This window comes from Terrapene carolina, unplaced genomic scaffold, assembly GCF_002925995.2.
Source record: "Terrapene carolina triunguis isolate 2854851 unplaced genomic scaffold, T_m_triunguis-2.0 Scaffold275, whole genome shotgun sequence".
NCBI lineage: Eukaryota > Metazoa > Chordata > Testudines > Emydidae > Terrapene > Terrapene triunguis.
In genome coordinates, this window is record NW_020664626.1 from 1,036,670 (window position 1) to 1,057,679 (window position 21,010).

General features: G+C 50.3%; 1 protein-coding gene across 1 annotated transcript in view; it reads left to right on the forward strand.

The window, feature by feature from the left end:
• The first annotated feature begins 453 nt into the window (after positions 1 to 453).
• The window catches only part of NINL (ninein like), a 54,176-nt gene continuing 33,619 nt past the window's right edge, over positions 454 to 21,010 (forward strand). Inside the window, exons 1-4 of the mRNA XM_024213957.2 lie at positions 454 to 547; positions 9,167 to 9,371; positions 16,343 to 16,439; positions 18,619 to 18,794. Coding sequence (XP_024069725.1) covers positions 9,189 to 9,371; positions 16,343 to 16,439; positions 18,619 to 18,794 — 456 coding nt within the window. The 5' untranslated portion in view covers positions 454 to 547; positions 9,167 to 9,188. The remainder of the gene's footprint in view (positions 548 to 9,166; positions 9,372 to 16,342; positions 16,440 to 18,618; positions 18,795 to 21,010) is intronic.

Genomic DNA, 21,010 nt, shown 5'->3' on the forward strand with positions numbered 1-21,010 from the left:
GGATATTGCTGCTCAGGGCCCCCAGCAGCTCACGCCCCCCATTAATTATTAGTGTAGCTGGGGGGGGGTATTGCTGCTCAGGGCCCCCCAGGGGCCGGCTGTGGACAGGCGCTGCCTGGCGAGGCCCTCGCCCCTCGCCCCGCAGCGCGGCCCCGGCAGGGCCCAGCTCCCGCCCGGCAGTGCTGGCAGCGGGGCCCGGCGGCGGCGCCGGGCAGAACAAAGGCCGGGCCGGCCGCGCCGCTCGCCCGCCCCCAGGCAGCGCGGGGCCCACGCAGGCCTCCCGGGCGCCCCTTTCCTGCCGCCGCCGGGAGCGGGACCCGCGGGCTCGGGCCGGAGGCGGAGCCGGGAGCGGAGGAGGCGAGTCCCGGGGACGGGGAGGCCGGGCAGAGCAGAAGCTCCTCAGCCCGGCGTCCCGCCCCGGCCCCAGCGGGCACCTGCCGGCACGGAGCCGGGTCCCGAAGCGCCCCGAGGCGGCAGTGAGGGGCCGCCCCGCACCCCGGGGCGCTCCGGGGGGCCTGAGGGGGCCCCTGGGAAACGCTCCTCCCCGGTAAGGCTTGTGCCCGGGAATCACCCCCTGCCCCTTCCGCCCCCGCCCCGCGGCCTCCCTCCGCCGGGGAGAGGCGCCAGGAACGCTGCCCGGGGCGGACTTGGCCGCTGCCCGGGGCGTGCCCGGAGACCCCGGTGATGGGCGGCAGCCCCAGGCGCTGAGAGGGATGGATGGGTGCGCGGTTACCGGCAGCTAAGGTGGGTTCCAGAGTGAGCTGGGCGGCTCCAGTGGCTGGGCAAGAAGCTTTGCTTGTGCAAGACGTGTGCGTGTTCACCCCCTGTATTCCCGTCTGGGAGGCACAGCCACTCCCTAGTGATCATCAAACGATTCCAGGCCCTGCTCTTACAGCCCCCCTTCCCCACTGGGGTCCTGGGCTGACCCCAGGATGTACCTGGGGATCCATTGCGGGATCAGGGCGTTGGAAGTAGCCTTTGTGAGCTTGCTTCAGCAGGGGCAAGGGAGAAGGCAGAGTAGTTTGGTTTTGTGAGTGGTGTCAGGGCTGTTCTGTGCAGTTTGGTGATAGGGCAGTTCAAGCCTCCCACTTTCCTCCCCTTGTGTCTTTGGAATGTGGTGGATTCTCTCACTGTGATAATAACAGCCCTAATGTGGGTTGTGCCCACAGTCCTTGAGTCCTGTCTCTCTGGAAACAGTGTACATCTGTAAGGATGTGTAAGCCTGGCCATTGTTCAGGACAGTTGCTCTGACTTGTTTTCATGTTAACTCTTGGATCAGTGCTTCACGCTCCCTTCACGCTCCCTTCAGAAGCCGGAATGTTGCTGCTCCGTTCTGGTTTTTCCCCATGCCTTGCCTGGATGGAAGGGTCCTTAGAAAGCAAGGACATGCCTTGCCTTGCGGAGCTGTAACGTGTTTGGTGAAAGGTAATAATCTATTGCTGAGATTAATTGTCCGTTAGATTCCTTTGTGAACTGTGTATCAACAGGGTCAAAAATGGTTTGTGTGTGTGTGGGGGGAGATAGTCCAGTTCCAACACCATTACACAAGGTACGCTGGGCCTCTGTACACTAGAAACAAAAATGGCTTAACTGTCAGCAACACTTGTTAACAGTTGGTCACTTCACTAATGTAGAGGGACCCTACATTGCCTTGGTTTTGTCAGCTTAAATTTTCCCTTTGCTTCCTTCTATTTGACTATTTTGCACTGAATTTCTTTGTAGCCTCATCTCTGAGTCACTCCCATTGACACAATATTGGCTCCTTTGTTCCCACTTCTAGCTCCATAGTTGCTACTGCCTCTGTATAAAAACTTCAGTGGGAGGAGAGGGAGTGTGTCTGTTTGGAAAACAGTCCATGTGAAGGACGAGGTCCCGGGAGAATTCCAGAGATTTCAAGGTTGGTAGGGCCAAAACAGTCAGTGCTCATTTGGTTTCTTTTAATCCCACGGCAGGCTCAGACCTGAGGGTTTGTGCTGGTTTATGTGGTGGGTGTTTGTTTGCCCTTTTTTGCAGATAAATGTACACAGCTGATGAGTATCCTGGGCAGTCTGGCTACCCTCTTCTCACTAGCATGTGAAAGGGGGACACCTCTACTTGTCTGTAGGAACAGGAGCTGAATGAGACTGAAGCTGTAGAACTATGGAAGTTTCCCTTATTTCCATGACAAATCTGTTTTTCCTTAGTGTGAGTTTAGAGCTCATTAAGGTCTGGATTGTGCCACCCTTACACACATTGAGTAATAGTTTTCTCTGTGAATAATCTGATTCTATGGGGATACTTGCAGAATAAAGTACTAAATGTGAGCAGATACTGCAGAATCACCAGAAATGGAAACCAAAGGCCTTGATTTATACGTGGAACAGGGACAGCCTGGACAACACCAATGTGTCATGCAACCCTTGTGTTGTTGTAATTGTCTCACTGTGCCCTGGTGCTCCCTGTTTGTATTAGCCTGTTGTCTGTCATTTCATACTTAGACTGTCATTGTTTTGGCACAGCGACAGGCTCTGTTGTGATTGTGTAGTGCCTAGCATGATGTGGCTGGGTCATCTAGGGCAGTGGTTTTCAAAAAAAAATTTCTGGTGACCCAGTTGAAGACAATTGTTGAGGCCCGTGACCCAACAGAGCTGGGGATGAGGGCTTTGAGGTGTGGGAGGTGCTCAGGGCTGGGGCAGAGAGTTGCGTTGCAGAGGTGGGGGGTCAACTGTTTTATAACTTTATAAGGAGAGGGATAACTCAGTGGTTTGAGCATTGGCCTGCTAAACCCAGGGTTATGTGGCACCTTTAAGACTAACAGAAGTATTGGAGCATAAGCTTTCGTGGGTGAATGCCCACTTCATCAGACGCAAGTCTTGCATCTGATGAAGTGGGCATTCACCCCCGAAAGCTTATGCTCCAATACTTCTTTTAGTCTTAAAGGTGCCACAGGACCCTCTGTTGCTTTTTACAGATTCAGACTAACACGGCTACCCGTCTGTTACTAAACCCAGGGTTGTGAGTTCAATCCTTGAGGGGGCCACTTAGGTCCTGCTAGTGAAGGCAGAGGGCTGGGCTTGATGACCTTTCAGGGTCCCTTCCAGTTCTATGAGATAGATAGACTTGAGCTAAAGATTAGGTATGGATCTTAAACCAAGATTTAAAAAAAGGGTGCTTAAAGTTAAGCTCATAAGTCCATATATAGGCACCTAACATAATAGCTGTTTTTCAAAAGTGCTAAGCACCCAGAAGCTACACACTAAGCTTGCATTGGGGTCCTACTTATGGAGAAAGCTACTGAGCAGGAATATGGGGAGATGGTTGATAGGAGGCTCCAAAATATTTGAAATTAACACCATTATGTTTTTAAAAGATAATACAAAGTAATACTGCCTGGTTACCACCCTAAGCCACCACTTTAAAAACCAGTGGCCATCTCTGTGGAATAAACACATAGTGCTGTGGTTCACGGCGAGATGAGGGAGTACACAGACTGTCTCTCAGCTCTGTTTATTTTCACTTTTACAGATTTTTGTATATGCTTATATTTTACCCAAAAATGTGTTTTAGGGAACTTCCTGCAAACACATCCCACCAGTAGTGGGTTTGTGGGTTAGATCTCCTTCGCCAGGGCTGAAATCGCAGTTGCAATAGCAGTTTCTGAACTTGAAATTTCTTGCTGCAATTGCAAGCTTTTATCTGAAAGAAAACAGACGGCTCCAATAGAAAAGGCTTAATTTTCATAAGTGAAATGTGATTTTTGGGTGTCTAACTTGAGACCCCTTAAAAGGCACCTGATAATTGAGGCATCCAAAATCACAAGTCTCCATTTAATCAGATCAGATGGTGCTTTGCAGCATTTGGTTTAGCTTATACCGGCTTCTTGAACAATAGCTGAGTTTACATTGAAAGTTCATAGTCCTGACTTTGTACTGGAATTACCATTTCAGGGGTGTTTTATACTGATGCAGTTATACGGGAGCTTGTGCCTTATATTGGAGCTTGTTCCCTTTCCCAGATGGGAATAGCTGTAATGGTATAAAGGACCTTTATAGCTGCATCCACACTGGGGGATTATTCTGGGATAAGGATACTGATGTAGTTCAAGTTTGTGTGTAGACAAGGTCTTAGTTGAACATATAATGGATACGTTGGTAACAATTCCATGGTTGGTATATTGAGCATTCCATTTTAAAGCATGGTTTGAATCTCTTTGTCGGGCACGGGAACCCTCCTTGATCACACCAATGTTACGTCACATATTCTTGGGCCTTGTCTACATTCGGAAACTCTTGCTGAGAATTCCTGCTGCTCGGAGCGATGACAGGAGCTATAATGCAGGCTCAACACTGAAGCTGGGTTATTTAGACCTACTCTGAGCACCAGTAGGTGGCCTCCTGCTTAAAATGCTGATGGCTGCCGGGAGTCTGCCTACCCTGCTGCCCCAGCTGCTGTTGTCCCATGCTCTGGGGGATTTGTGGCTAGTGTTGGGACTTTGGTGGTTATGTGGCTGGCTTCTCTAGTATGTTATTAGGGAGGGAGGGAGGGAGGGCCCCTGGTTGTGGATTTAGGCTATTCCATTGTTTGTTCTGGCATCGGAAGAAGTGAGGATGGTGTCCATTGTCCTACAAAGCAAAAAGATGCCGACTGTATCTAGAATGGCTAACAAGCCTCAACAGGAAAATACATTGCCAGACAAGTCTGTGGTGGTTTCGTCCCTGTTTCATCATCACTTAGGGAGTGATCCTGCAAGGCACTCTGCTCTCTGGCCCTGATCCAGCAAAGCACGTAGGCGCCTGCTGGACTCCAAGGCCATGAGTAGCCACGCTGGCTAGTGCAGCATGTGCTGAAGTGCTTTGCTGGATCGGGGCCACACAATAGGACTTTCAGGAGCTCTCAGTGATTTAATCCCTTTGGAAAGTCCCCCCCAGAGTGCTCAGTACCTTGTGGGATCAGTCCCTTTGATGGGTGAGGATCCAGACCCCTGCCACAGAGGACTCACAGCCATCGCAAATTGGGCTGCTGTCATCCCCAGATGCTGCTCTCTGACGCATTGTGTTGCCGGGGCTCCTTACTGCCTCTCCCGTTGTTGTCCTTACCCCACATTTCAGTTTTCATACAGAGTGCGCTGTTATTTTCACTCTGCGTTGGGCCTGCCTCTTGCCTCTGACCCTGTTAACCTGCAGCAGCAACAATGGTAGTGCATAGCAGCAGGTGGCTGCCTGCTTGAGTGCCCTAGAACACTGGAGCGGCTGTTGTGCAGGGGGCCACGGGTGACGATTTCTCTTGTGCTGAATACTGGGCCAGGGCTGCCTTACAAAAATTAATAGCTGCCTGTGCCCCCCAAGCTAGGCTTTGGCTGTGCCTGCTTTAATTCAGAGGAAATCTTTAGAGGCGGCCCTGGGGCTACAATAACACTGGACATCTACCAGCAACCCAGATAAAGCCCTAGGTCAGATCGGAGCTTTGGGCAAACCTCCCCATTGAGTTCCTGTGCTCGCATCCCTGCCCTTCCTGCTACACTGGCATGATGTATTTCCCCTAGTCAAAATGCCGTCTGCTGTAGCATCTCACCGACAGGGCTGCAGGCTCTGCTGAGCCAGGGAGGTACCAATTCTTTTTAACATCCTGTCAACGTATGGAACAACGTTGTTGGCTTCCGAGCTGCCAGAGGGAACACGAGCGTAGTACAGAGATGCCTATTTACTGCCACGTTCCCTTGATTCCCAAGAGGTGAATAGGGTCCATGAAGAATATACAGAACCTAATCGTCTGAGGCGGCCTGTTGGCCCTGCCTCCCTCCCAGAGGCAGGACTAGAATCACGGAGGGGTCCTAGTTGCCAGTCGCCCCGTACTCTCCCCACAAGACCATACTCCCCTCCTGGAGTTGGAGTGCAGGAGCTCTGCTTCCCAGTGCCTTTAGGAATAGCAGCAAGAGGGGCAGTGGCTAAAGCCCCTGACAGCGTGTCAGCAGATTTGGATTCTTACGTTAGGTTCCGCCAGTGACTTTGTGCCTTTGGGCAAGTCACGTGGCCAGACTGTGCCGCAGTTTCCTCACCTGTAAATGGGGGATGATGCTCGTTCACCTCAGTAAATGGCTGTATGAGATATCAACACCCCCGTGCGGGCTGCCTCCACCTGGGACCTACGCATGCAGGAGTAAGTGGGTATTCTGAGCCTGTTACCTCCTCCGCTCCAGAGCAGGTGTGGGGGGAGGAGAGGGGAGAAGTCTTGGCTGCAGTGTGCCAGCTACTGCACTGAGCCTATAGGTGGGGGGGTGTCATAGTCTGGGGGTATGTCTCCTGGCGCTGGGAATCACATCCCTAGCTCGGAGTGCAGGCCTGCCCTTAATCATAACATCCCCCCCTTCACCCAGGGCTAGGCCAAGTCTGGGATAAGGTTAGGTAAGTTAAGGTGTGCGTAGCGGGAAGGTTTTTAGAAAAAGAAGTGCTTGGTATTCAGAGTCGCTGCATGGCTCCTAAGGCATGTTCTCTACGGTCAGGAAGACAGAAAAGAAACCTGTTTCCTTGCAGTGTAGAAAGAAGTTTTGTCTTTCCAGTTCTCGAACTGCTCCAAGCAGCTTGTTGTCCGGCAGACCCACGTGCAAGAGAGCCTGTATTTCTAGTTGTTAAATAGGGGGCTCTGGGTTTCTGCAAGTTACCCGCCTCTCGCTCTGTTACGTGACATGTTCTAGCCGGTCAGGCTGGCTCCCTGCACCTAAAACAACACAAATCAGGAAGGTCAGCACATGTTCCTCCCATGGTCAGGGCTTGCCACTGTGGGTGAGCCCTTCTCTTCAGAGTGCAGGTCAGACAGGGAGGGGCTTGTGTTGATATGCCGTGTGTGTGAGTGTGTAGTGGGAGTCTGTTTGGTTTATTCCTGGTCATAGTAAATCTATTTGAACCCACCCTACAAGCTTAAAACCACCCTAGAATTTCCATCCCCAAGTCTCCACACGCCAGTGATGTTTCTCTCCAGATGACCCTTAAGGAATGTGGGGGTGGGGAATGTTTTCTGTGGTACCTCTGGGGCACGTTAAAATGTGTGTGTCCTTTAGGCACTAGATTACATGGCTTTTATATTAACTGAGATGTGGGTTGATATGATCATTTCTAAACCTTGTCTTTTTTTTTTAAATGGGCACATGGGGAAGGAGGGAGGGAGGGGAAGCTATGCTAACAACCCTCTGTTTAAATCATGCAGTATTGTTGTTGATGATTTGTTATATGGTAGCACCTAGAAGCGCACTGCGCTAGGTGCTGTACGTAGACCTAGCAAGAGACAGTCTCTGCCCCAAAGAGATTACAGTCTAAATAGACAAGACAGGCATGGGGTGGGGCGAGAGGGAGCATTCTCTCCCCTTTTGCAGATGGGGGACACAGGAATAGAGATGTGAAGTGACTTGCCCAAAGTGATGCAGGGAGTTGGTGGCAGAGGTGGGAATTGAAACCACATCTGCTGAGTCCCAGTCCAGTGCTTAATCCACTAGAGAGAAAGGAAGAGAAGACAAATGGAGACTCCTCTTTGAGGTTTGAGCTTTGGAGACCCTACCCTATGGCTCTGGTTCATTTGGTAGATAACTGGAGAGCTCTGTAGTTTGCTTCCTTCCTTCAGAAGTCTGCATTTCTGAAATGAATAACCGAAGAAAAATGGGTTTGGCGTCATTTGAACCACGGGAAGGTTTTGCTTCTATTTGCTCTTTACAATGCTGAGCCGATACAAGCTGATCTGCGCTTAAGTTTTCCTGGCAGAAGTATTTCAGTTAGGGGTCTGACTCTTTCTCTTCTTTACCAGGATAGTTATGCCGGTAAATGCCATAGCGTGGGTAAAGTTTTACCGGTGTGAAGGTGCCTTATACGCGTAGAGCTTGTCCTCGCACAGGAAGGAGAATGGCCGTATGCAGTTGTATGTATCTTTGTACCAGGATCACTTGGTCCGTGGTAGGGGGTTGTATAGCTGCAACTCCACTGGCTTGGTTAAAGCGGCACAATTTCTAGTGCGGACAAGGCCTAGGTAAGGGAAGAGAGCAAGCTGTTTCTCGAAGCTACGCAAAGAGAGCGCTGTGACCGCTCCAGTGGTGCGGAATGAGGTGCCTTCCGGCTGCAGGGTGTTTCACCAAGGGAGCATTTAAACAGAGACTCTCTATCAGAGCACAATCCAAGGTGTCCGTTGTGGCCCATAGAGCCCTTCATAGTTTTGGTTCCTGCCGTGGTGTTGTGCTTGACCCTTTGGCTGGCATCAAAGCGCAGCTTTCCCTTGCTGTCCTGCCTGGCCTCAGCCTAACGGCCAGTCTCAGTGGGGATCCTAGAACCTCTCTGGTCCCTGGGTCCTGTTGTGTGGCTGCCATTTCATCCGATTTCCCTCCTGAATCAGCTGTGGCCACCGTCACACCATCGCAGTGCCTCTCCTCTGACTAGAAGATGGGCTGTGTGGCGCTACCCCTCCTCTCACCGGGCGGCCACCAGGAATGCTCTGCGAGTTGGCCAGTGGTGACTGCTGCCCTAGGGGGCACTGGGACCTTGCGGGTCTGGGCAACACGTGTTACACGTTTTCACTGTCTTGGGTCTCCTGCATGGCATCACGAGGGGGTGGGGACTCATAGGATGCTGTCTTACTTCTTTGTGCTCGTGGCTCTCCTGGCTGCAAAGTCCAGCGTGCTGCTGAGTACATGGGGCCTTGATTATTCTGGGGCTTTGCTGTCTGTGAACAGCGGGACAATGGGACCAGACTTTTCCCTTCCCCGTCTCACCATCAGAGGTCACTATAGTCTGTGGATGAAATGTCTGGGACAGGAGATCTGAGGGCACCAGCGCTGTGATCTCCTGTCCCAGGCATTTCATCCCGGTGCTGTGAGGGTGGTGCAGGGGAAGGGAAAGTTTCGATCCCATTGTTGTGGTGTTCCGAGTGTTTCAAGTCCTGTGCATGGCTGTTGTGGAGGTAAAGTGGTTTCTTCTCCTCCGTGTTAGCATCTGCGAGGTTTCTGGTGGAGAATCTGGGTTGCTGTCATCTGGAAACAGTCGAGTGTTTCTTGCTGTGATAAATCTCCAAGGTTTTCTAGGGCAGAATGTTGCTTTGGGGTGGCTGGTTCTGTGGGGCCAGATGGGTAGCAGGAGGGGATAAAAGCCTTTTGTTTTAATGCCTTACATTTGCAAGGCTTGCTCATTCTGCTCCCCTTGCTGACTCCCATCAGGTTGGCTGCAGTATGCTGTGGGATGGGCGAGGAAGCGGAGAACAAGTACGTGTCCCAGCTCAAGGATGTTTATAACAGCTGCGATACCACGGGCACTGGGTATCTGGACAAAGAGGAGCTGACGGAGCTGTGCCACAAGCTCCATCTGGAGAGGCAGCTGCCGGTACTTCTGCAAACTCTCCTGGGACGCAACCACTTTGCCAGAGTGAGTAGCTGTATGCGACCTGAATGCGGTTACACGCTCCGCTGTGCAAAGGTTAAGTTCTTTCAAAGAGAATGTGAAAATAAATACATGAAACTCAGAAAGTTCTTAAATACCACAGATTAGTACCGGTCTGTCTGTACCTAAATGCCGGAATCCCAGCTGGCGTGAATCCGTGCGGGTTCCGTTGACTTTAGCCGAACTACACACTGACAGACACGAGTTCGGGCTCTGGCCCTGGGACCGTGTAACTGCTGGTGGGGGTCCGTAGGGGAAGTGCAGCAAACTGACTTAAAAGAGGCGGAATGAAAAGCTTGTTGGCTATGAATAGCAGAGCTGTGCGGGTGGGGTGACTGTGTAGATCACATGCTGTTGGAAAGCACTTGGGCTGGGTTGGGCCCTGTATTATTTAATGGCTTTGTCCCAACTCTTCTGGTTTTAGAAACGTTAACGTCTGTTTTTGTGGGACCCGGGCAAAAGTGCGGACGCCTTTAACCCGACAACGGATTGTCTTAATGAGATAAGTTCCTTACCTGACTGCTCACCTGTGCCATGGTGCTTGGCTGCATGGAGGGGACGGGGGCGTTGGCAGCTCCAGGGACTCCTGCTGTGCCTACATGTGCCTACTGTGGGGTTCGTACCCCTTCCTCTGTAGCACCCAGCACTGGGCACCGTGAGAGACCAGATGGGGGAAAGATGACTTGCGTCTCCTGCCCTGCTGCACATAGCATCCATGACCCAGCTGCTCCTGCACGTAACACCCCTGCTGTTCCAGCTCACACCAGTTCAGTTCCACTGCTGCTCTTCTAGCTGGCCCTGTTGGGGCGGTGCTAGTGGGAGGAGTACTGGGGCTTGTCTACACACAGAGTTATACTGGTTTAACTAAGGGCTTGTCTACTCTACAGCCCCTAGGCTACATAGCTCTGCTGGCAGAGCCCCCTCCAGGGGAAATGCAGCATAAGCCCACAGGAGGAGTTCTCCCCACTTAGGCTGGGTCTACACTACAGCGGGGTTCCGACCTAAGATACGCAACTTCAGCTACGTGAATACCGTAGCTGAAGTTGCGTATTTTAGGTCGGCTTACCTGGTGGTGAGGACGGGGGAAAGCTGACCGCTGCCGCCGACTCCGCTGCCGCCTCTTGTCGAGGTGGATTTCCGGAGTCGACAGCAGAGCGATCAGGGATCGATTTTACCGTGTCCTCACGAGACGTGGTAAGTCGATCCCCGATAAACCGATTGCTACCCGCCGGATCGGCGGGTAGTGAAGACGTAGCCATAGCTACCCATCTCCCCGAAGGATGTTACCTATGCGACAGACATGCTCGTCTGTTGCTCTAGTTGTGATTACACTGGGGGTTTTGCTGTCATGGCTCTGTGGGCTGGGGCAGGGGGTGGTCCCCATGTTCCTAGCCGACATACTTCTGCTGGTAAAACTTTGCAGTGCAGATGAGGCCTTAAAATGGAATCTTACCATCAATGTCTCTAACCCAGTACAAAAGGCTGCGTGGAAGGACTCCTAAATCAGGACAAACCTGGTTGAGTCAATTAAGACTTGATCATGAGCCGGTTAAGCTCAAACAAAACTAGCCCCTCAAACTGAAATGAGTGTCCACCCGGGACTGCAGCAATTTAACTAAACCAGTGCAATCAGTGTGAACGAGGCCTCTGCTCCCTGCCCCCACCCATGTTCTCCTTCAGGACTGTCTGGCTCGGGAAGAGGAGAGGATCGCAGAATACTGTAACTCTAATCTCTTTAGAATTGAAGCCACTGGTTCCCAGTGGATCTGGGACAGTCCCTCTGGGCCTGATCCAAAGCCCGTTGATGTCGATGGACGTTCTTTATTGCCTCTGGTGGGCTTTGGATCAGGCCCTCTCTAGAGCATCATGTTAGCTCGGCTAAAGAATTGCAATTGTTGGAACTCTTGTGAGGAGAGGGAGGGAGAAGAAAAAAGAGTAGATTGCTTTATATTGTGGTAGGTGGAACGTGCTCCCACTCTTGCCCCCCCCCATTCCACTTCTCCCAGTGTTTTCTTGTGATTAAAATGCTATGCTGTATTTTTCATGCTGACAAAAGCATCATTAGACTAAACGGTCCAGTCAATTTATGAATGGCAGCAGATCCCCATCCAGCAGTCAGTCACACTCCCGGCAATCGTGTGCAGAGACACTGGGGTTTCACTGAGGGGAAAACAGGAGTCAGAAGTCTGGCTTCCACAGCAAGCTGGCAGGGAAAAGCTCGGTGCGTTCCAGGCCTCTGGCGTTCCTCCCGGCAGTTATACATTCCTTCCACCTACGCCTGTGCTCAGGGTGTAGTGAGATGCGGGAGCGGAGGCGCCAGGGTGATATATGTATGCTGGAGGCTTTGAACCTCTGGGGCATAGCCGGGCGGGCCGTCCCTGAGAGACACTAGAAAAGGGGGTGCAGTTTAGGAGCTACTTAATGCAAGAAATGAGGCCGTCCTGTGTGCGTCACTTTGCCCTGTTTTCTGCCTCCACGTGAGGTGATTCAGGCTCTCGGAGCCAGCTCCTGTCTGTTGCTGGGACAGACCCTCCTTCCTCGGGACTGACTGGCACACGGGTCTGGCAGAGTTGACCTTTGCCCGTATGGTTTGTCTGTCCGTCTGTCTCTCTTGCTGTTTGTGTCTTCTCTCCTCCCTTCCACCTCCCCCAAATCTGTCTGTCCTCTTCTCCCTCCTTGCTGTCTCCACTTCACATGGCTTTGAAGCGATGTCCTGATTTCCTCCTGTGTCGGTGGTGTGGAGGGGGCCCTATGCTGGGTGTATTTAAGTCCCTGTTAAAGCCCTGCTTCTGCCATGCTGCCTACAGCAAATCTAGCAGATTTATGTAAAAGAAATCCCTGTTGCCCTTCCCCCAATCTGTCCATCCTTGGCGTGAGTGCCTCGGACCCATGGGCTGTCTGTCCTCGAATGGCGGGAAACACCTCGTGTCTGGTGGGTGCTGACATTAATGAACAACGCTCCCCTGATGCTAGGTTTGCTTCTGTAAAGCTGGTCTCCAGCCGGAGCTCTTCTTCCTGCTCTGCAAGCACTATGCTAGTGAGGGCTCTGCAGGCAGGATGGAGAGCAGCGCCCCGTGGGAGCTGTTCCCTTGGCCCGGAGGCAGAACCATCAGTGTGGTGAGGGCTGTGATGGCGGGACGAGGAGCCGGGGTTGAGCACTGTTCGGTGGTCTAACGTCTCATTTCCTTGCTTCTGTAGCCTTGTGTCAAGTATGGTGTGTGGGCTGGCGGGAGGGGGAGGGCCAGCTCGGCTGCTTCACAACAAAGTTTTTTCTGCCTAAATTTCCTTGGTTTTCAATTTTTTTAAGCAGAGGAGGAGGGCTGGTCCAAGGAAGTGGGGGGGGGGGGGGGGACTGGTTGTGAGAGGGGCGTGGGTCTGAGCTGCTGACAGAGAAGACTTTATCCCGAGGCAAAGATTTTATGTGACTGCTCTGCTGACATACTCCTTTTCAGGCCTGATGAATGAAATGAAGGGACGTTACCTAGTGTTTATTTAACAAAAGTGAAGATCTCCTGCAAACGAATCCCTCATCCAGTTTTTGTTAGAAGCCCTGCTTTTCAAAAGAGACAAGCGGACAAAAAATGATGAAGCTGCCACAGACCAAGCTCAACAAGAAACCGATTTGAAACCCTTCCTATAAAAAATGGGTGAAAACCAAAACTGCATAGACAGGCAATTCTGCCTAGGGCAAATAAGCTGTGACGCTGTGTAGTTTCACAGTGAAAGGCCACCTCCCCAGAAAGAAAACTAGTAATTTCTATCCCTATTCTCAGGACGTTTCAGATGCAGTTTTAACTGTGGCATCCGCACCCCCAATGTGTACGTGATGGATGGACAGACAGACACACACCACATGGTTTTCTGAGTGCTGGTGGTGCTAGGTTAGAGCAGCTTCTCCGTTACAGGTTAAAAGGAGAGTCAGTTGGTGTAGGGCCCAGCTACAGCTGTGCAGAACTCGGGGCAATAGCCTGACCTGTTTGAAGTCCATGCTACAGCTTCCATCAATTTCAGTGGGGTCACGATTTTGCCCCAGGGTTTTCTTCTTGCAGGAGATTGTACAAACTGGCTTTTAGTGTTGGTTTACATGAGTTTGCGTCCCCTGAGTTTCACTCTTGAGTTCAGACAAATCTAAAGCTCAGATGAACTGCAACTTTCATGGTTTCAGCGCAGAACCATAAATCAGTCTGGTGCTATTTTAAATAGGCCCCAGGCTTGTGAACCTTTTGATAGGTTTGGGGTAAGTTTTTGGAGTCTGTAACAAAATCTGCGCTTCTGAACTTTCCCGCAGTTGTTGGGTGATTGTTGGTGTTTCCCCTTTTTATAGATATCCCCAAATCATTGTAAACAAAATTGTTAACTTCTGATTGGCTAATTATCTCAGCTTCTGAAAAGTAACATTCCAAAGCCGCTGACTTGATTTGCCTGCCGCGAGGACTGTGAGAGGAAAGATAGCTAAACAATGATATCACATATGGTTTGGTTTTTTTTAAACCATTGCAAAACTTTTGGTTACATTCATTTGCTCCCTGTTCGGTTCAAGGAAACAAATGCAATTTCTGCTTTTATCAGCAGAAAAGACATAGCTATAGACTGATTATTATTTAATTAGAATGGAAGTGATCATAAAATGATATATTTCATGATTCTGAGGAAAGGAAGGCGTTAGAGCAGCAGAATAAGGACAATGGACTTCAAAAAAGCTGACTTCACAAAATCAGAGAAGTGGTAGGTAAGGTCCCCTGGGAAGAAAACCTAAGGGATAAAGGAGTTCAGGAGAGGTGGCAGTTTCTCAAAGAGACAATATTAAAGGCACAATCGCAGGAAGGAGGTGGATAAATTGGAGAGAGTCCAGAGGAGAGAAACAAAAATGATCAAAGGTTTAAAAAACTTGAGCTATGAGGAAAGGTTAAAAAAACTGGGCACGTTTAGTTTTGAGAAAAGCGGACTGAGGGGGACCTGATACCAGTCTTCAAAGATGTTAAGGGCTGTTCTATAGCAGACAGTGATCAGTTGTTCTCCCTGTCTGCTAAAGGTAGGACAAGAAGTAATGGGCCTAATCTGCAGCATCCCAGGACAGGAAACTGGGAAGGTTTAGATTAGCTACCAGGAAAAACTCTCTAACTACTCGGGGCAGTTACGCTCTGGAACAGGCTTCCAAGGGAGGTTGTGGAATCCCCGTCACTGGAGGTTTTTAAGAACCAGTTGGACAAACCTCTGCCAGGGAGGGTCTAGGTTTACTTGGCCCTGCCTCCGTGCAGGGGGCTGGACTTGATGGTTTCTTGAGGTCCCTTCCAGCCCCACATTTCTATGATTCTATGAATTTAGTTGCCCTCTCTCACACTTTCAATCTCTCTCTCTCTCCAAGTATGTCAACGACTGTCTTCTGTTTTACTTGAATTGCATGCAAACTGATAGCAGTTTTCAGGTATTTAAAAGGGTGTCATAAGGAGGAGGGAGAAAACTTGTTCACCTTAGCCTCTGAGGATAGAACAAGAAGCAATGGGCTTAAACTGCAGCAAGGGAGGTCTAGGTTGGACATTAGGAAAAAGTTCCTAACTGTCAGGGTGGTTAAACACTGGAATAAATTGCCTAGGGAGGTTGTGGAATCTCCATCTCTGGAGATATTTAAGAGTAGGTTAGATAAATGTCTATCAGGGATGGTCTAGACAGTATTTGGTCCTGCCATGCGGGCAGGGGACTGGACTCGATGACCTCTCGAGGTCCCTTCCAGTCCTAGAATCTATGAATCTATGTTTGAACATGATTGGTTTGCTAGCGTGAGATCTCTGAGAACATGGGGATGCTCTGATGCAAACAAAATGCATTTTAAAAACCTGCAAGGATGGAGGGGACCTGACATGTTTGTGGGGATTGGACTGAGGGGAAAGAGCTGAATAACTAGTTCTGTGTCCCAGCAACTAGATGTGCCCGTATTAGTCACTGCATCTAACAGCGATGAAAGTACGCTACCTACATGCTTCTGCTAAAATGACCAGACTTGAAAGAGTGTGCTCTATTTACCTTTTAAATAATCAGCGTAGAACATCCGCGTTAACGTTCCCTTTAGATAGACGGGTCAGTGAATGCTTCTCCGAACTACTGTTTCAAGCTGTTTGCTTCTGAGATGGTCTAGCAGTAATTCACGTTGGGAATGTTTCGTTCTCAGCCTCAAGGAATGAAAGCTACGAATCTGGAGTACAACAGGCAGTAGAGGGTGAATTGTCAGCAGGTTCCACAGAAAACACCAGGCTCTGCTTATATACTCTTTAGCTTCAGTCACTATTTAGTTGTATGTATTATATACTGCTACGTATATTGTGGTAATGCCTCCGAGGCTCAGTCAGGAGCAGACCCTGTTGTCTATATATGTAGCATTGTAGTTTTCCTTTGGTGTTGGGTTCATTAGGGAAAAGGTGTGCTAGCCAGTGTGTTAATACCCTAGTGTAGACACATCAGGTGCTAGTTCTGGCAAGATGCCTGTCCAGGATAAACCCTTGACTCCCCCAGGGCTTACTGTGAGCAGCTAACACATGTTAAAACTGCCCTCTGCCTTGTCTGCATTAGGTGTTAACTCCTGTTCACTAGCATGTGTTTTAAAACACCCCATTTTTCCTTAGTGTAGACGTGGCCCCTGAGAAGAAGAGCATCACACTGAGTCCCAGTAGCCTGGTAGCTGATGCCCAAGGCAGAGGCAGCCAGTGGGAGCCAGGCTGCAGGTCCCAGACAGTGCAGGTCCCCACCCAACGTCTCCTACCAGATGCTGCAATAGCTGAGGCGAACCCCCCAGGTTATCTCTGAGCAACAGAGGAGGACAGCGCGTTGCTTCTGCACATTGCAGGCTCCCAGCAGAAGCATGAAACGAGGCTTGTGAGGCTGAACTGAATACTAGCGACCGCCCCAGGTGTCTGACGGGAGGCCCGATGTGCGTATTCAGCCTCTTTTCCTGTCTCCACTAGGTTAACTTTGAAGAGTTTAAAGAAGGGTTCGTGGCAGTGCTGTCCTCCAACATTGACCTGGGCATTTCCGACGAGGAGAGCAGCTACTTGGAACCAGGTGCTGGGAGACTTTGCAGCTGGTCATTTGGTTTTTTCCTCTGCTTCTGCTGCCAGTTGAAGGCCTTAACTGCTGGTGCATCTACGAATTGCCAAGGCAGAGAGGAAGGATGGTCCAGTGGTTAGGGCTCTGGCCTGGAACGAAAGAATCGTGGGTTTGATTCCCTGCTCTGGCACGGACTTCCCGTGTGAGCTTGGGCAGGTCATGCAGTCTCTCTGTGCCTCAGTTTCCTGTCTGTGAGACGGGGATCACAGCACTGCCCTGCCTCCCCGGGGTGCTGAGGATAAATCATTAAACACTGCGAGGTGCTCAGATACCACAATAGGTCCTTCCTAGATCTTAAGGGACCACTGTGATCATCTAGTCTGACCTCCCGTACCTTATTTCTAGTCTGGATTTGTCTAGCTTCAGTGTCTAGCTGGTGGAGCTTGTTAGACCTTTGTCTTCTAGCCTGAATATCCCTTTTATTATCCAATTTCTGTTCCCCAGGTAGGGACTGAATGATCATGTCACCCCTTCCTTCTGTCTTTGATAAGCCAAGTAGATTGAGCTGCTTGAGTCCTTCACTAAAAGATTGGAAAACATGCCTTATAATGGTTATCGTGGCTCTCCTCTGAACCCTCTCCAATTTATCAGCATCCTCCTTGAATTATGGATGCCACACCTGGACACAGCAGCCTAGTAGGGGTTGCACCAGTGCCCAAGACTGAGGCAGTGGGGCCAGATCAGTACCTACGATGGACAGTTTTCTAATCGTTACGCTTTCTGGCAGGGTGGGGTGTGAATTTTGCACGGAGTGACCTGGCAACTTCAGCAAAGTGAGGGCTAGCAACAGAAGGGTTAATTCAGGATTGTTAAATCCCACTCATCACTTCAGTATTGGGCTTTTCCAGACAAATAGCCTCTGTCGGTACCCGGCCACCTGCCCAGGTGTTTCCTTTCTGGGATGGCGAGGGATGCAGCAGGGTCACGGAACATGCACAGCTTTAGGCTGTACATGTCACAGCATGCCCAGCTGTTCCTCATTTTTTCTTGTTGCGGCAGGACTGGACGCACACGTTGCCATACACTAGTAAAACGGGCAACGGGACCATGGTGTGTGAGACTGGTGGAGCACAGCAGGGCGTGAGCTTTGGCACTCTCCCCAGCAGCGCATTAGAGCTAGGATGGTTTAGAATGGGGGGAAAGGTTATGTCTAGAAGCGGTGGGCTGGAAGCAGGAATCGCTGGGGACAGTTGTCTGGCCTGTGTTAATCAGACAGGAGGTCAGACTAGATGGTCACATTGGTCCCTTCGGGCCTGGGAATCTCTGGATCACTTGATCCTTCAAACACTGGAATACTCTTGTAATAGGGCTGGGAGAATGGCCTTGGGGGTAGAGCACAGAACTGGGGAGACAGGCTTCAGTTCCCAGCTCTGCCCCAAACTTCCTGCATCACCTTGGGCCAGTCGCTTAATCCACCCTGTGCCTCGCTTCCCCCTCTGACAGGTGGGGACTGTCCTTCCCTACCTCACCGGGTGCTGTCCGAATAAAAACCATTGTGAAGCTTTTTAGGCGCTGCGGTGGTAAGGGCTATGTGAGGACCCAGAAAGCTAGAATACTGGAGCACACAAGCACAGCTGAGTCCAGCAAATATCAGCTGCTACAATTTATCTTGCGTACCCTACACTTTATCTGCCTCTGGTTACACTACGTACAGAGGTTTGAGTCTGCTACCTGCTTACGTGCTAATATGTGGGCCTTTGGCTCAGGCAATAGACGCCTGCTTTAAGGTCCTGAGGTCCCAGGTTTGGTCCCTGCCCATGATGGTGTGATCAGGGACACCATTACTCAAAGCCCATTGCTGCTTAAATAACAGCTGAAAAGGGAAACGATTTCTCTTTACTTGGTACGCGTCTGACTCCTAATGGGGGAAAGGGCAGAATGAGTCACTCTTCAGACTGGCCGTTCTCTCTGTGTTGGTGATTTGTGTGTCCGAATAGAAAGCTATTTGGCCTCTAGAGAAAGCAAGGGAGAAATGCTGTAGTTCCGCAGTGGAAGTCACTGTGGCAAGTGCTGTCTGTATTCTCAGTCTGAGCTGCAAGGTCTTTTTTTGTTTTATATAAGCAGCAGAGTTTGAAAGGGAATTTGTTTAGACGTCTGTGTGTCCCAGACCGAGACTGATTTTTTTCCCTCCTAGCTGTCCCAGATGATGTCAAGCCCAAGTATGTGAATGGGGCTAAGTGGTATGGCCGCTGGACGAAGCCAGAGTTGCAAGAAACCGAGGTGGAAACCACCAAGTATTTACAAGATCAGCAAGTTAAAGCCAGTGTGAAAAGTCAGCTGAGACGCTCGGCATCTCTGGAGAGTGTGGAGGTAGGAATGACTCATTCCCCCGCTCCTTGGAGCAGGCTGGCCAGATTTAACTCAGCCTTCTTGCTTGATTGCAAATAATGTTTAAACAAAAGGCCGCTTTCACGGTGGTCTCACCTGTTCTGATGGGTTGCCTGTGGCAATCCTTGAGGAGTGTCGATCTGCATTGGGTTAGCACGGGTTACAAAGCCTCTGCTAGAGTGGGTCGTAGGAAGAATGCTGCACAGGGACCAGGCAGAGTTGATACAGGTGCCATTGGGACATTGGCATGGCACTCTGGGGGCCTATTTTGCATGGCAGAGTCTGCGTAGAGTCCCTGCCATCCAGAGCCAGCAGCCAGACGGCAATACCTTACCGCTCCAGTTACCCCGTGGGAAGAGATTCCCCCTTCATACGGTGAATTAAACGGAAGAAAATAAAATGTATTGGAAAAACATTTACCCGATCCATGAAATGTCCCCAGCTGGAAATGGAATGGACAAAGGTCAGGGACGTTCCAACTTGGCTGCCTCGCTGTGCCCGACCCCACGTCCAGAGAAGTCACTGGGCACCGTAGTGCAGCTCGGGAGGCCCGAGTGCTACTCCTGGCACTGGGGGAACAGGTCACTTCCGCTCTCGGGGGCCTCCCTTTTCCCTCCCACCCCGGTTCTGTCCTGTCCCTGTAGGATGTCAGCTGTTCGGGCAGAGGCTGTCTCTTGCTACCTACCTACTGCAGTGGTGCCCTGAAGGTGCTTCTGTGATACAAATACCGATTAAAGTCAGAGCAGGTCACCCTGTAAGGCTATTAACAGGGGTTCTAAGTAAGTTAAACTATTACACCTAGGACCCGATATCGACGTCATGCTTCAAAACCCATTAATGCGCAGGAGCTTTGCCCCTCTTTGTGGGACGGGTTGTCATTGCTTGTGCTGTCTCCAGGGAGAGCTCTGGTTAATGAAAAACAGCTGATGAGTCAACTGGATGCATTATTGTTAAAGAAAATATTAACAGAATCTAAGAAAAGAAATGTAGATTGCTTAGAACATGCTGCTTAGAACATGCTGCTTTGAGACAGCGCTCTCTCAAAATAAAAATACAGGGCAAGGAGAACAGGAACAAACTCATCCTTAGACAGAAAACTATTTTGAGAGAAAACAAATGTTACCCTCCCCCATGGCCGAGCTCCCCGGTGGTCCAAAAATGCAGCTCCATGGCTTGGCCCCAGTCCTGCAGGCTGGCCTGCATGGGTGGATCCCTGCACACAGCGCCCGCCCCCCTTCTTCCCCCCCCTCCCCCCCCCGAGCCCTGCTGGGGGCAGACTCAGGGCCCTTCGCTTCCTTGTTTTGCTCTGGTGTCTGATTTCCTTTTAGAAGAACGGTTTTGTTCTTTGCTGTTGCATTCTTCACGTCCCACTGTTACAGCTGCCGTTTTTGTAAGTTGCCTTAACTGTCTTTTTTTTTTTTATTAACATAAAAAAATTGATCAGCAGAGACTGGCTGGTGTGTAGGGAAAAAATGATTGAAGGCTTTACAAAGAGCATTCGTCGAACGCTACTTTCTTTTAAAGTGCCCCTGTGTGTTCCCCTTGGTCTTACCCCACGGGAAGCAAGTGACCAGTCATTTCTGAACCCCTCTCAAGGCGTTAACATAACAGACGAAGTGTTGCCCAGTGGTTAGGTGCTGCCGGGACTTGGGAGACCCAGATTAAATTCCCAGCTCTGTTGCAGACTCCTGGTGTGACCTTGGGCCAGTCACTTAGCCTCTCTGTGCCTCAGTTCCCATCCGTACAAGGGGGATTGTCGCCCTGCCCAGGGTGATGCGGATAAACACATTAAAGGCTGGATGCTGTAGTGACGGGGGCCATATAAGCACCTAGGGAAGACAGATAAATTAGGGCTGGCTCTTCAGAGAGCTGCCACTCAGGCCTTCTGAAAATCATACGTGTCTTTAATGTCTCTTGAAATGGGCACCCAATAATTGAGGGTCCCATAATTACTAGTTGCTCTTGATGATCTTGTCCAGAGGTTGTAGAACTGGTCAGTGTAACATCCTTTAATACAAGATAAGTAATGCAAAACAGTGAGTTAATAACCTTGTCTTTCATGGGTGAATGTGTAGGGTTCTGGAGTTATGATGTTACAGATAAATTCTAATCAAGGCTTTGCATATTAAATGTACAGCTAAAAATAATAGGTGAACGATCACTTTGTATTTGATAATAGGGCTTTTAAAAGGTTAACA